Genomic DNA, 17,018 nt, shown 5'->3' with positions numbered 1-17,018 from the left:
ATTCTTGATATGTATTTTTTTGTATACAGATGCAGTGTTTGCTCCAGGACTTACAGATTGAGGGTCAATGTGGCCCCCTCTCAATTTTAGGGGGGCATTTTCTTCAGTGAGGGGGTCAATATGTTTAATGATTCAGAACCAACCACCATTTCTTATTTTTGTTTGTTTTAAATATGCCAACAGAGTTTATTGACCTTTTGTTTCTGAAGAACAAAAAATAAAAGCTGTAAAGCTGTCTCTATAATACTCACTGACACTTTTGGGGAAAATATTGGGAAATGTGTCACAGTGATGCTGGTGTATCACTGAGTAGAGGATATTCATTTTACCAAATCACATTAGAGAGGTTTTCAATCTTTAAACTGCGTACCCCTTTCCAAAAAATGAAGTCCACCGCGTACCCCCATCTAAGATAATAAAATGAAAACAGAAAAAAAAAGATACAACAAAACGCACAAGCCTTGGAGTGTGTGATGGATACAATTATAAAAGTTACAGTATTAACAGAAAAATATATATTTACTTTTGGATAAAAATAGTCCCTCAAACAGGTTTCTAGTTGTTGGAAACATCAACATCACTTTATTGTAATTACTAATTAATTAAAATAAACAAAGCCTCCACGCTAGCCTCAGTCACTCAGAAATGACATAGGACTATTCCGTGATAGCAAATGGCAATCATGTATTTTTATTGATAATAAAATTGCAGAAAAGAAGGCAAAGAAAAGTTCACTGTCCACGCATCTCTACAGCTGACCTCATTACGAAAACATATTATTGGCATTTTTAAATTCTTGGTGACTAAAACGTACAGTACTGGTAATAATAAACGCTTACCTAGTATCAGTGTGATGGATGTCCCTGCGTGTTACCACACAAATCACTGATGATGGCAGGGAAATTGGAGAAAGCTTCAGTCGCAAGACATTTTTGGAGTTTTTAAACTCTGACGGTATTTTGTCTTGATCACCCTTTGCTAGTAATGTACTAGTATTGAGCCAACAATCCATACTTGTTCACTGGATTGAAAGCTAAAAACTCTCACAACAGATGTAACGGCTTGTCAAATTAGACCGCATGGCAATACTTTGGTTTCTGATTGGCCATACATTCTGTATTTTGAAATGAACCAATAGTACTTAAGTTACAATAAATTTTAATTGGTTCATTGAAAAAAATGAATATTGATTTGCAGGCACAAGCGCACACAGGAAATAAAATGAGTTAAAGACTAGGCTTTTAGTATTTTTTAAATGTCATTTTTTTAAATCCCAAAGACAGACTGTAGTAACCGCCCAACTGTTTATATGACATTTAAACAACAGGGCTTATTTAAAACATACATATTTAATATGTAAATGAGTCATGTGTGCATTGAATGCTCTGTCACAGCACATCAGTCTGGTGTTAGTGTTTAAACGTTGATTACATGACAAAGGTTTGCAATAGATTGGCAAGTGGTACTAAATAAAATGCGTTGTCTGCCATTTCAGAATTTTTCTCGCATACCCCAGTTTGAAAACCGCTGCAGAAGAAACCACATTAGCAACAGATACAGTTTAATAGTAGCGGTATTTTAATGCCATTATCCTGACTGGTAAATTCTTACCTTCCAGCAGCCCCTTTATTTTGACAATTTCCATATAAAAAATGGCATTTTTTTCCTTGACATTTAAATTCTTAGCTCCCAAGTAAATATTTGGGACAGTTTTCAAAACAATTTTTGCTTTATTTTTACAACACACGTTGATGTTGATATGATAAACGCGTATATCTGCTTCAGGTAATGTATTTAATTTTTTTTCAAGGTTAAACGATGGCCCGTGTTACATAGAACACTAAAAATAAAATATACAATATGTATTTCGTTGGATTTGCTATATTTTAATACTGCACATAATGATATGTTTTTGAAAATGCTACTTACCAAAACCGTGACTGCACGTGAACTGTATTACATAATAAGTTTCCTTTATTCTGATTCCAGTGTTATTTTCTCAATGCAAGATGTATTATATACAGTGCTGTATAAAATCACATACACCGTATATATATATTTTTTTATCATGCCGTTATAGGCCTACTGGCGAAATGACCAAGAGACAGTTGGTGCTTAACACATACTGAATTATTTTGGCCCTGAATTTTAGCATTTTTTGTCATAGAAAAGACAAATTTCACATATTTTATAACGTTACTGTAGGCTACTTTTTTTTTTTTTTTAAATCAATGATGCGGTTTTCTTTTCACAAATGTACTGCACTTTGTCTAAACTGTACTGCAGTACGCACTAGTACACATTTCTCCCATTCACTTGCTAGGTCTCTCCATATCTCCAAACATCAGAAAGATATTCTGTCTAGCAAAGAGATAAGTTTACAGCGGATGAATTTCACAGTATTTTTAAGCACACATATAATAGCCTACATTTCAACAGTGACTGGCAAAGCTGATTATTTATTCTTCCAGAAGTAATGGTCGGGTGTAACAGGGATACAAGGTTATATTTGCGCGGGGCCATGTGGTTAACCTGATGTTGTCGTCCAGGCTTTACTGTGAAACTGACTGTAACCAGGGAGAGTGTGAGCGCATTCTACTGTACTGGAGATTAAAAACACGGGAGATTAATTATGAAAACACAAGTGTAAACAAACAAGTAAAAAAGATTAGCCTGCCGTCGGACATGTCATATTAATACAAAATGCATTCATTTACTGCGTACTGGTATTGGGTCTGGTCTGGGAAGGGGTACACACGGGCACGTTAAGAGAAATTCAGTAGGACATTTTTTTATTTCATTGGTGCAATGGCGCGGCCTAGCGCAAACACTGCAACTGTAAGTTGCCCTGGGTAAAGGCATCTGCTAATAAATAATAATAACTAGAGTTGCTAACAACTATGAAGGCTTCCAAGCAGTTATTGTGAAATTTAAGCGCATTGGTTATTCTAGATGAATCATAATCATCAGTACATTATGTTCTTAACTGTGCTAATTGTGTCAATTTTGGCACAAATATGAGAAGACTTTTGAAGATTGCCCGAAATTTTCATTAAATGTAAGATGGCTGCCACACCATGTGACCAAAGGCCGCCATATTGACCATGGCACAACATTCCTTAGTCCTCTACATCCGTGTCAAATTTTGTGCATTTTAGTGCAGCCGATAAGAAGTTATAGGCAGTTTTATAGCCAGTTGCGTATGTTGATGATGTCATGCATCACGTTTCACCTTTAGGAGAGGTCAGAGGTCACGGGCGATGACATTTTTTCATAGAGCACATATGGACTTCCTATACGTGTTCCTTTATAATTATGACCCTGTCGGCCCACCCTAGGAGTTAAAATTTCAACGTAAATTCCAATATGGCCGCCGCGCCGTGTGAGCAATCTGTTTCAAACTTCAGCAGTTATTACTTTCCAATGGTCTGTGCAACTGTGTTGACAATGAAGAGCATAAGTGCAATGGTGTTCTTGTTATGGGTTGCAAAAGTTTTTTTTACAATTATCAATATGGCCGCCAAACCATGTGACCAAAATGTGTCTTTTTCATATCACCAGTACTTCACGTGAGTCTCTATGGTCATATAAAGTTTCATGACTGTAGTGTATTGCACCTTGGATTTATGCACGAATGTATGAAAATAGAGCCATCGTGAAACGGTTATTTGCACGCCGCGGCCATGTTTGTTAACGAAAAAGCGTGTATTTTACAAACGGTAGAATTTAGGTGTCAATTGACGTTGCAGTTTAAGACAAGAAGACTGTTAAATATTTGGCACCAATCCAGCTTAGCGGGCAAAGTAATTGTTCAATCGACCTCGATTGAACATATGTGTTTTTATAGGCCATTGCTGCACTATCTGCTGCCATCGTCATAGTTCCACCTTAAGTTGTTTTTAACAGCAAATTTCCACGAGATCCAAGATGGCGGTTGAACCATGTGACTTTTTCATTTGGGGACGCCAGTCTGGTTGTCCAGCCATAGGCATCTACTTACATATGCGTTTTCATAACTCTGCGATGTTGTTTGGAAGCTTGGAAGCCTAATAATAATAATAATAATAATAATAATAATAAATAAAAACGAAAGCCAAAAAAACAAATACGTATTTTTTTCAGTATTTTATTGGTCATGCTAATCATACAGTGAGAAATGCAATTTTACTGTTATCAGATATGGAGGTTAAAAAAAAAAAAAAAAAAAATTAAATTAAAAACAAGAAATAAACATTCCCTAAGTAAGTTGGAGATTCTTCAGTGGTACAACAAGATCAATTCCGTACGTAATCTTTAGTTTCTTCGCTCTACTGCTGCCTGGACTAAAATGCTCCTTAGGCCAGATTCATGGGAATTCTGTTTGTATTATAATGTGTTTTCCCAGTAGCAGAGATCGTGGCAGCAGAGAAGATCTTGTACGGTAGGGGCGTTCCGCGATAATGGTACGTCCGTTACGTCTACAATACTAATGGCAAGCTTGAGATTTGTGTGATCAGTAAGTCAAAGTTCCATGCACTTCAACAAAATGTTTCTTAATGAGATTAGCTTCATTTACACACATCAGTGTGCATTTTCTGAAAATCCTAACACCATTACATATGGAGAAATCTTTATCTTTATCATAGACCTGTTCAGTCAACATTACACTTGATACTCAAGTCATCAGGGCTGAGATACAAGGTCTTCACTCTGTATTACACACGCTGGATTTCCCATGTATTCCATTTTATTCCCCCATTCCAGCAAACCACATCACGCGATTCATTTGTTTATGCTGTTGTTAAATCAGCAGTGTATCAATCTGGGTCTGTACAGCACATTTCTATGCTAACTAGCAAACAGTCCCTTGTATAGAGACCATCATGTGCCAAAATGGAACTCAGTATCTTAACCAAGAGGGAGGGACCCCAGAATCCACAACCTAAAAATTGTTTTCAGTGTGACGGCATGCACTAGGAATGGTCTGTTTGCCAATTTTGTGCACTGGTCTCTTTAATCCCATTTTAACTTCACCCTTTGAGTGCTACACTGCAGGGTAGAGAGTGAAAGAATGGAAGACTTTTTTATTTTGGCTGCAGTGATAACCTCAGGTTGGCCTCAGGTTAATGTTCTTGAAGTGAAAAGAACCACTAGACTGTACAAACAGCACAAATACAAAAGGAACAACCACGTAAGGATAAAAGCAAGGCTGCAGATCTTTTTAGATGTTTAAAAACACCCCATTCTCATTTAGACAGTGTGTATTGGTTAGAGTACATGTGTTAAGTCAACACAGAATGTATTAAAGCTTTATTTTTCTAAATCCCAAAATAAAACTATATTGAGAAGCTTTACTGTAAAGAACTGTTAACAATTTGATCTCAAGCTGTGACAGGGCGAGGAGCCCTGTACATAAGGGGGCAGGGCGAAGCCCTGTACATGATTGTTTATTTTTAGAACAGGGTCTCCCCCTCCGCCCCTGTGTCTCATTTGTATTATTTTGTATTTGTGTATTTTGATTTATTTGTTTAAAATATGATGGCGTAGCCGTGTTATTGTTTATTTGTGTATTTATTAAATATGACGGCGAGAAGCTGTAGCTTTTGTTTTGCAGCGTGGATGGGAAGCCCCATCCACAACTAAAAACCTTGTGAAGAAGGTGGCCATCTCCTGAATTAAGTGCTTAATTTGTTGCTAATCGGAAGATGGTCACTTGCATAAAAGCCTGCAGCTCTCTGCACTCTGGTTGGTTTGTTCAGAGGAGAACGGAGCGAGAGAAAGAGAAGAGAAAAACAAAACGGAAAGTAAATAAATCTAGGAACAGTGAAGACGATTTGCCCAACCTGACCTGGATCATTTATTTGGTTATTGTGTTTGTGATTTTTGTTTTGTGCAACCTTTTTATTTCACTCTGTGAGCAAGTGTTTTTGTTAAATCTTTTAATTTATTTTTGTCTTTAAAATAAACTGCACTGCAGCACCTTTGCACCTGCAGTACTGCCTGTTTGTGTTGTTCCTGCTTCTGGCCTGACGTCACCACAAAGCCACCCTGTCACACAAGCGTACAATCAAATGCAGAGATGACAGACATGCACAGTTTGTGGCTCAACAGATTAGTTTTTGAGATTAGTTGGCTAAAGACTTCAATTTTATGGAAATTTAAGAAATGCCTAAATGGGCTATATCCTAAGAGCAACAAATGTTATCCCCCCCAAACCCACAGCCAAATATTCAATATTTACATTTGTTGTTGACAAACGAAAACTGACAAAAATGGAGGCCAACAGACACATTTATTTTTGGTAATAAACAATAAATGAAGTAGTTTAACACTGGAACCATTCTGGTAGTGAAAGCCTCTTTTTGTATTCTCTTTTAGCCAACATGAAACTGCAGTGCACTCTAGACATCTTCCAGAGTCTCTCCACCCCACCCCCGGAGCTGTCATCAATTCAGGCAGCAAGGTACCGTGGGCCACTGTATCCATGGTAACTGCGAGCAGCTGAGGCGGCCAAAGTTTTGATAGCGTGAGGTATGTGTGCCAGAGCACCAACTGAATGCGGGACTAATCATTCTTATTCTGTTGTGCAACCATTCTGGAGGATCACTGCATACTAAACAGACCATGTTGCACAGGTTTAGCCACAAAAAAACCCCACTGTAGAATCTTTACTTATGACTCCCAACACAGCGAGTACACTTGGTATTCCTATCACCGTCAGGCTGCTTGACATAGTGTTAGCAAAGATACAGATACAGGATTTCATTACAAGACACTCTGTGGGGCCCTGTATTATTTGATCCCCTTTTTTCATGATTCATGCTGATTTTTATTCCACAGATAAATATGTAACTACATTTTTCAGTTCCATTCGTAGTTCAAAAACCTTGTAACACGTACTGTTTAGGGCGAAGAGCCCCACATGGATTCAAAGATATTTCCGATGTTGGTTACCTTATGTTGAAAATAGCTGCTACACGTCTTTACCTAATTGGACTGAATTAGCTGGACCACAAGCTTGGGCCTTAGGTTATAAAGGGCTAATCTCTCTCAGTGCTCAGGAGATAAAAGGACAATGGTTTAGTCACCGGCACACCCACAGGCCCTCAGCCCCCCTGCCCACTGACTTGCTGCAACACGACATCGTAATCAGCACACCAAGCAGCCGCCCCCTGCTCTAAATCATGATCACTCACTTAGGAGCCTTCAGCCCCCCACAAAACAAGAGCAGTCTCACCCCCTTTGTTTATTTGTCACGATGATGGGCTGGGAGGAGGCTGAGTAGCAGCACTGCTACGTACTGCTGCTGTAGGATCATGTCTGTCTTCACAGCAGAAATACAGTGTTGGCTCCTTAGCCCAACACCCCCCTCCACCTCCCCTGGAGAATCCCAGGCAGATTTTAAAAGCGTGCAGTCAGCTCATCGCCGCAAGCCTTGACACGTGCAGACAGGTACAGGCACAGTTTGCTTAAGCGAAGACAGAAATAAAGATTTATACTTTTATTCTGGGGGATTTGTGCATTTTACATTTCTTCTGTTATTTTAATCTGTTTAGGAGAGAAGGGTTTGACGGGCGTGTTTTTGAAATCGTGCCCCAGGTGGAGAGACAGAAAGACCAGACACTGCTCAAGCCAAATAGCAAATGCACTCATTTATTAAAAAGATGTGAATGACTGATGCATCTTTAAAACTGAGATGTGGATTAAGGCCAGCATCAGGACTATCCTTCAAAAAAACTAAATAAAATCATGGCTGACTAACAAATAATATATTGTTACAGATATCAGTGTGACTCAACCAGCTGAATGGCATGCATTGTATGGACATTGTGTATATAATCATAGCTGGACTGCAGGGAATCACTGTATAAGACTCATTTCATCAAGGTTTCACTCTGCAGGTGAAATTACCTACTGCAGCAAGTACCAGAATACTTATATCAAATAGATATGCAAACAGAGCTTTCTTCAATGTACTGTGTATGTGATGTTATTTTTAAAACAGTGAAAATACAATACTTATTTTTTATTGTGGGATGCTCTGAAGTGATATTAAGTATTACAGTGCATGCTTCATTAAACATTTCTAATTATTTAGTATTTTTAGTGTTGACATTTGTGGCAGACATTCAGTTCTGTGGTATTAAAGAGAAATATTTTCAACAAAATGATGTTTCTGGTGGTGAGGTAGTTTCTAGGAATCTGTTTGTTTACAATAAACTACAGACCACTCCCTAACATAATAACCATGTCAGAAGAGTCTGGGCTTGCTCAGTGTTTATTATGACTGACAACTGACTGATTGCCCAGTTGAGCCACAATTCAAACAGGCTACCAATTGTACATCTCCGATTTTGCAACTGGGTTTGAAAAAATGTTTCCTGAACACACCAACTCAGACCATATAATAACAACTGATCTGCAATACATCGGCCCTTAGCGAACACTGTATTAACCCATAGATGGATTTAAACCCGCCAATGTATTGCTTCCTATGAAACTCCAACGAAGACAGACAACTCTACACAGCCAGTACGTGTAACTGCGCTCCCCTGACACTGACTCGCCCTGTACATCATGTGATTGTTTACCAGGTGAGCCCTTCAGGGTCCCCAGTATGAACCCTGCACACCAACATACAAGCATGGTGAACATGGCAAATCTGGCATACTGTACATGAGATGAAACAGAAAATGGGATCCCTTCAAAATGTACTCTGTGCCTTTTAAAAACAAACTAAAAAAAAATACTGCAAAACCAGCTCAGACAAATCACAATGTGGTTTCCCCATCAAAAAAAAAAAGTTCCACTAAAACTCCCTTTTCATGAAAAGAGAGAGGTTTTTCCTGCCTTTTAGCATGGCTAGTGTTAATTAATCTTCCACTAAAGCACAGGGGTGGGCATATTTTGAAACTATTGGTTAACTCATTCCTAAAACGCTCTCAGTGCTTAATACGGGCTGCCTTCAGTGGAAACTAGAACACTATGAACACTGAGGTCAATATACCCAAATTCAGATAAAAGATTTGTGGTTAATTAAACTAGGATCTGTTACGAGCCAGTAATATGATAATCATGTAAAGGACAACCCATTAATAAGTTATGTTGTACATCATTTATAACCTTTTCCTTGCTGTTACCGCAACAACCAACCCCTGCTCTGTATTTCTTTCAAAATGCCAATTTTCTATATAAAAGATTCATGCTGCAGAATGATATACCACTCACGGAAGTCAAGTACAACATCTGCACTTACCTGATTGTGAGGCTGCATTGCACTGTAAGACATGTTCTGATTCAGTAGTCCTTTATGTTTCAAGAGAAGGATGCGCTTCTGCTCTTCGCTCAAGTGGGAAGCCGGAGTTGACATTTGTACTTGGGCTTGTGGGGGCACCTGTTGCTGCTGCTGCTGGGCTGCCTGTTGCTGCTGCATGTATGGCATCATGGGATTTTTATTAGGGTTGGCCATGGGAGGCGTCATCCTTTGGCCCATGTGGTCCACAGCACTAAAATGGGTTAGGGGTTTAGTGTTGCTGTACGACAGCATGGCGGCTTGCTGCTTGCTCATAGTGTTTTGGCCCATGCTGTTTGGCTGCTGGCTGATCATGTTCATGTGGCTCTGAGGGAGGTAGTTATTCATAGTGGCCTTCTGAGGGTTGCTCACCATGGGAGGCACCATAGGGTTTTGGTTGTTAAAGGCTTGCGGGTACATCATTGGGCTATTTGGTTTGTCGGGGTTGTACGCCCCCCCGTACGGACTGGTTGGAGGGCCGACTGGCGACCAGTTAGGTGCTGGAGTCTGTTGCTGCTGCTGCTGCTGCTGTTGGTGTTGTTTCTGCTGGATTAGTTTCGCCCTTTGCTGCTGCTGGGCCGCCATTTGTTTCAACTGCTCAGCGGGAGACAAGTCAGGAGTGGATGGAACTGGACCACCCCCCTGACCAGATGCTGCAGCTGCCACCGCTGCTGCTACTGCTGCCGCAGCCGCCACCGCTACCGCACTGGAACTAGGACCCGTCACCACACCAGGGCCTTGGTTCATCAGAAAGCCATTTCCAGGCCTGGTTGCTTGGTTGGGAGTCTGTGGAGACCGGGCCACACAGTTTGCCGGTGAACCTACTGCCATGGATACAGGGGGGGGCTGCTGATGTGGTGGGGTACTGTTGGAAGCCGTGGTGAACTGGGGACCCGAAGAGGAAGGCCGCACCTGTGGGGAGCCCATAGACAAGCTGAAGGGTGAGCGAGCGGGGTCATTCTTGATGTTCTGGGGAGGGGGAGGAGGGATAGGAGGAGGAGCTGGTTCCTGGGGGAGAGGGGTTTGGGCGGCCGGCCTGGTAAACTCTGCCTCCTTCTTCTCCTCAAAGTCCTCGTTGAACAAGTCATGCATGTCATCCTCTGGCACCGTGTTGGCCAGCTCATCAATGAGCTCCTGCCACTCCTGGTCATTGAGATTGATGTCCGAGAAGAGCTTGTTGTGGTTTGAGAGCGAAGTATCTGAAGACTCAATCCCTGTTGTATCATCCAGGGGCTCCTGCTTCATGTCCTTGCTCTGCAGGAGATTGAAGCCATCGTCCAAGTCCAAGGTGCCGTTGACCTGCAGCTTTATGTCCGTCAACCCTCCGTTTTTGCCCAGGTCATCCGGCCGGCCGGGGACGTGGTTGTTGCTGCCGCCACTGTTCTGTATGGGCAGCGTGGGTTTGATGTCCATTTGGTGGAGAGGAGAGACAGAGGGTACTGGCGGCAAGCTGTTGGGTAAACCAGCCAATGAGTCCAGCCCACTGCCAGGCCCCTCCTTCCGTAGCCTCTTGGTATTTGGTGAAAAATTCCCATCGCAAATGCCGTTCTGCTCTCCGTTCAGAGGTGACCGTGCACTATCCAGTTTTCTTTTCACAGTTTCTTGTAGCTGAAAGAAGACAACAGATGGAAATTAGAATAGTCACTTTTTCATTCATACAGTATACATTTTGTCACCTGGGTGTTGGCCTAGAAATATGAAGCCCAATACAGACATTCTATCTATTTATATCATTTATTTTTTTTCACAGTTCTTTTCAAGTACAAGCTTGGCAGAGTGGTCATGATATGGCAACCTTCCACCACACTTTGGCTAATTATTTTCCGTTACCAGCATTTAATCATGTTACTTTAGAAGAAGTGCAGGGATCTTTATCGATTTTCATTCTCTCCACATCAACAAGCATTTATTACATTACAGCCTCTTTTGCAATTTATTTTAATAATTAAACACAGTTTGCTATGCACCCACACTGAAGTGTGAATGACTGGTCTAAAACCTTTGCAAGGTAATCAAACGAACCAGCTATTGTTCTCAAAGCAACCGACTACATTAAGAATTCAGTTTGAAAAACCCACATGGACTATGATATTATCAGGGCACCTTTGTGTCTAAGGTTAGTGTTAACAGCAGATATGCAACTTTGAATTGACATCTCTGGTAAAAGCTGAAGAGACGAGGCTGACACAGGAGATATTAACTTGTGCAGACCCTGTCCTAAAGCTTACACTGCATTGTAAAGAAGGACCATATACCTGAAATACAGCAAAACTTGAGCATTCAACAATAGGTTTTAACATCGCCCACATCTTACACTGTTGGAGAAAAACTACTGACCAGAGTCTCACTATATCCAGTAGTTGGAGTGCTAGTTGACATCGCTTGAATAACTACTGGAGCAGCTTCGTTAACTACAGATCTCTGTATTGCCCTGTGTTAATTACACTCCAGACTTCTAAAAGAAGAATGTTACTTTCAATTTATGGCTCCTTTCCAAAGAAACAAAAGATTAATTCCAAAATAAATAGATGAGCTGCATTTTAATTGTTTTCCATTTTGAAAACAATCGATTCATGCATAACAGGAATGCACAGTATTTACAATGCAGAGCACCGTACACTTCACACAGTAATGCCGTTGGTGGATCCTTTCCACAGAAATTCACATTTCTTTTTTTGTCAATCATCTTTAAAAGCAACAGAAAATAAGGCAATCCCTCAGCTGTTTGTATTAAGAAGAGGCATTAAAAGAGAGATCTATCCTTTTTAGTAATAGAATTTTCAGCTTTTCGATAGTTATACTGTAGATATTCAGGGTATACATCTAAACTGTACAAACTAGACATTTTAAAGAAATACCCACAACCACAATAGGGTGCGCTCTAATTTTTTATATCTAAAATATATATAAATCTATATATATATATATATATATATATATATATGTATGTATGAAGTCTCATAGGCTTCTGACTTGGTGTAGCACAGACAAACAGGCACAGGGTATCTAATTTGCTGTCTCAAATCAATGGTAGGAAAGATGCAGAGCCCTTCAGATCGTCGGAGTAGCTTTCATATGTTTAAGGTGGCTGCCTTTGCTCCATATCCCACCAACAGCAGCAATTCATTTGTCAGGGAGAAGAGGACCACTAAGGTGCCGTTGTTATAGCAACCTCCTGATCTACTGTTCCGCACGGCCCTTCCCCTCCCCTCCCCCCTCCACACTGATTTCAGTGGACAGCTATGCCAGTAATGCACAAGAAATGACCGGTAGCACTAAAGCAATTACACGTTGTCAGCTTTTTCACTCTGAATACTTTAATTAAAACCCAAACTTGATTGTTTGGTCCGACATTACCATGTAACCAACTGATCAAAATGTCTGTATAAATATTTATATATATATATATATTTTTTTTTACTGGACAGGGATCTATTCTCAAGTACAAGACTTCCTGGATTTCTCACAGAATACTTTCCCATAGGTGTTTATTATTAAATAAATAAATAAATAAATAAATAAATAAAAATATGTTTTAGAGCTGATTCTACAATTTAACTGAAACCACACGACTAAATAACAAAAACAATCTGGAAATGTAAAAAATAAAAAAATACACTATATTGGAATACATTTGTGTTTAGTAAAAGGGACACCTTTTTGAATTAATTTTGCTTTAAGGCAAAATGTTTTGAGGGAAACAATTACAAGTGTTGAATCAGTGCTACAATAAACTACATTTGATGGCATTCAGATCTGGACACTGTCACTTCTCTTTAAAATAATAAAATGTAATAGTTTCATGCATCTGTCATCTTTTTTCATCACTACGGACATGTGGAATAGAATCACAATCTGACCAGTTGTTCCCAGGAGCCTTCACTAGCCTATCATGTGTCAGAATTGTGACAGTCGGTCATCATGACAAGTGTTCACAGCATGTGGAATTATTAAGTGCGAGTGGTTCCCTAGTTAAAGCTTTCAATAGCAGATTATGAAGACTAAGAGAGACAGGCAGCTTCCATACGAATGCATTAAGCAAGTTTCATCAAAACTGGATAACCGGCTCTCTAGATATTCATAAAGCCATACAGTTTGACTATTGTATGCACGTTTGGTCACCTCCCCTATAGTTTAATGAAGATCTTTGTGTGCGAAGCCCAATTTGGTTTTAAACTTCATGGACTCAAAACTGCTATGGGCAAGTAAGCCAACAGAAACTAAATTGTGTTGTACAAGTGTCCTGTTCAGCCCAGTCTAAATTGTTTTAGACAAGACAAGACAACCTACAGAACCAGGTTGAGGCACCAGAAAATGGCAAAACAAAATTCTAGGATTACACAGAAGTCACTATATAGGTCATGGCAAATATGTTTTACTGCTTAAGAAACAATATGGCCTCCACCTATCTTAATATAAATATGAATAGTAAAGATGGCAGCATTTCCACAGGGGCACCCAACACCTTGGTGATGGTGTCCTTCACTTTGACAATGATTTCTTTTTCTTTTTTTAAAGCAGCAGCAACGCAAAAGTGGGCAAGTAACTTTCCAGCCCCATTTATATTTTGGGCCCAATATGGTAATGAGGAGGAGAAAAGGGCTCCGGGGTAAGTGCATAAGAAGAGCTGTGTAGCTCACCCCACATGGTGAGAACGTATCGTATACTTCAATACATGCCCATTGTTATTATATTTGATGGCCTAATGTGGGGATTGAAATAGATAAATAATAACATTAGTATAACTGAAACCAAAAAACAACTGATTGAGCCATCGACAAAAGGGGTTGATCAATCCCTTCCATTGCTGCAGCCCCCCACACCTCAGCGTGTTAACAGCAGTCTACAGATTAGTCCTTACAGCCATATAGAAGTGTATTAATCTCTGAGCTTCTGAGGTCTGTGTGAAAAAGGGCAAGAGAGTCTCACCCAGACACAGAATGTGTGCCCTTTAACCTTTCCTGCATCAGACTAGATTTGGTGTTTACGGTTCTGCCGAAACATTCACACTCTTTTCTATGCAATACCGTACTGCTGTAAACTCAGTTTAGTGAAAGCAGGATAAGGAAAGAGGTCATGCATTTTACACACATGAGACTACAGACTGAAGCTTAAGATAACTGGCGCCTCCCTTCCCCCTGTATCTCTGTGTCTCTTCTCTCTCTTTCTCGCATAGATTCATGTGTGCTAAAGCATGTGTCAGTGGACAATCCAAATTAAATGCAACTCATGTGTGCTTGCGAAGACAGCGCTTGCCTTTGTTGCTGTGTAAACAGAACGGACAAAGAATTCCCCAGAGACTGGGCTATCCAGGGTAAACAGGGATCCGGTGTGGATTTCTTACAATGTCACAAAGCGACGCTCTCTCAAGAACAAAACGCACACTAGATTGTACAATTCACTGCTCTTCTTGTCTTTATATTTGCTTCAAAACTAGATTTAGCTGGCCTGTAATGTATCAAGCCGAGCTACACTGGAAGTGAGTGTTAGAGAATTCTGCTTTTCACCGACAAAGCTGCAAATGGGCCCTGTGCCTTGCTTATCAACAGGGACTACGGTCAGTCAACACCCCATGCCACCCTGTGGTCTACTGGGGCTGGTCTTCACTGTCCCTGCCGTCTGCCTACAAAACACAGGGTGGACGGGCATCAGCTACTAGCACTAGATTTGCTCTATGAAGATGTAATACTGTGCAGACTCAATGAAAGAGTTCAATTCTTACTGTATTCATGGCTTTGCTTCCCTCAGTTGCTTATGCTCCTGACTGGAAGGTGGTTTACAGTATTTGGTGAGCTGGTCTTTATATTGAGATAGTCCCAATGTGTTGCACAGTAATTAGTTTTCTGTATTCATTTGTATTTCTCCATGTACTGAGAGGGGTACACATTTTGACCAAAAAATATATAAAATACAAATGATACAAAATGCATAATATGTACACACTACAGTATATAGAAAGGCTACACTCGTCCAGGGAACACATTAAAAATAACAACTCTGGACTTCCCAATTTCACTCCAGATGCTCAGTGACAGCTCTGTCGACTGAGGTGAGCTAATGCAGCACCCCAGTTTAGTCTCCCTGTATTTCACAGCTCCCTACACAATCGCTCAAACCACTAACCCTGGCACTGCAGCAGGCAGTTACTCAGCACCATTCTGCCAGGCTGCCCGCTAAGCCGTCTGCCTTTTTTTCCCCCCTCTGGAATAAAAATAAAACACGACTCAGTCTTTCGACAAATTCTCTGCCATGTGTTAAAGCACAGGAAGTGTTAATGTCAGTCTGTTGGGAATACACGCCTGCAGTATTAGCAAGACCACTTGTAATACTAATGTAATGAGATATTAATGAGCTCTGCACGTGTCCAGGCTCCACAGCACTGCCAGTCAGCCCTCCCCATTCCCCTGCTGCTAAAGGGGAGGGGTGGGAAGAGGGAAAGCAAATTGCTGAAACTGAGGAAGCTGCTGCTTGTTGATCGGTGCAGCCTCTGCCTAAACACTGCTTAAACACCCCCATTTCTTGTCGACGGCCCGGCGTTCCCTGGCTCCTGTCTTAATGGGCAGCTGTTTAAACACAAGCTCTGTTTGCTGCAGTGGCTGACTGCATGTTAAACACAGTCCCTGAAACCCTACGCCAATCCAATAAACGTATCAGCAGTTCAGTGCGGGAAGGCAATTACTACACAGTCCCATGTGTACCGCCTAAGCCCTTGAAAAAAAGAAAGGAAAAAAAAAGAAAAAGAAGAAAAAAGACTGATTGAAAGACTAAATGGAAAATCTGATTTGGCCCAGGCTCACGTGGAGGCCACAAGGCTTAACTGCAGCCTGGCTTGCCGAGGGCAGGCCGGATTCGATCTGCTTTGTGTTTCGGGGGAGTGTGTGGGCAGACCATGGTGTGACGAGTTTATTCAGATCTCAGCTGCTTTACAAGGGGCCAGTCCACTGGATTTTGAATTCATACCCTGACTATAGCAAGGCCCAGAATACAATTCAATCCTATGTGGCTTCTCCAAGCTAAAAATATTGCTGTCTAATCTTTCTAGCTATAAAAGAAAACAAGCCACAAAAACCCACAAAAGACCCATCTATTCGTAACATGGACTCACAAAAGCATAAAGCTCAGCCATGCCATATTAATGTCAGTATCTATCACCATGTCTCAGCCTTTGGTTTCATTTTTATATCTATGCAATTATGGCACAGATTACAAAGAAAAAAGGTTTTACTAAAAAAAAAATTTAAAAAAAAGAGCCATCTGAAGGGTTGACCATCTGACCAAACAAAACACAGTTGAATCTACATAGCACCTTTGAAGACCAAAGCAAATAAATCGTGGAAGATAGGTGGCATGGTGAAATAAATGTGCTCGACTCAACTGAGAACCAAGATAACATTGGCTGGGACTGCCCTGAAGAGGCCTGGGACTGGGAAAAAAAAAAAAAAAAATGCAAACATAATTAAGATTAAACCATTACAAAGGTTGCCATTGACAGAGCCTAGAATTTTCAATACATTTTTTCAAAACATACTACATAAACACCACAGGTTTTCTGGGTATTGGGGAGGAGGGGGTAAAACAAAAATGACAGACAGACAGACAGACATCAGGATTTGTGTCTTAACCACATCAAGCTGCATAGTATCTTTCCCTTTTATTTCTAACACGAATCCTGTTTGTGCGAGCTTTAACACTGGGGCGGGGTCCTTCCTTGCTACCACTGCTTTTCTTATCCACACAGCAGCACCAC

General features: G+C 40.6%; 1 protein-coding gene across 3 annotated transcripts in view; it reads right to left on the bottom strand.

The window, feature by feature from the left end:
• LOC117420587 (mastermind-like protein 3) overlaps positions 1–17,018 on the bottom strand; it is a 146,653-nt gene that overhangs the window by 46,958 nt on the left and 82,677 nt on the right. For all 3 annotated transcript variants that reach the window (XM_034034061.3, XM_059033587.1, XM_059033593.1), the window contains exon 2: positions 9,236–10,879. In XM_034034061.3, the coding sequence (XP_033889952.3) occupies positions 9,236–10,879 (1,644 nt within the window). The remainder of the gene's footprint in view (positions 1–9,235; positions 10,880–17,018) is intronic.

This window comes from Acipenser ruthenus, chromosome 1 (assembly GCF_902713425.1).
Source record: "Acipenser ruthenus chromosome 1, fAciRut3.2 maternal haplotype, whole genome shotgun sequence".
Classification (NCBI taxonomy): Eukaryota; Metazoa; Chordata; class Actinopteri; order Acipenseriformes; family Acipenseridae; genus Acipenser; species Acipenser ruthenus.
This window is presented reverse-complemented; position numbering and strand designations above follow the sequence as displayed.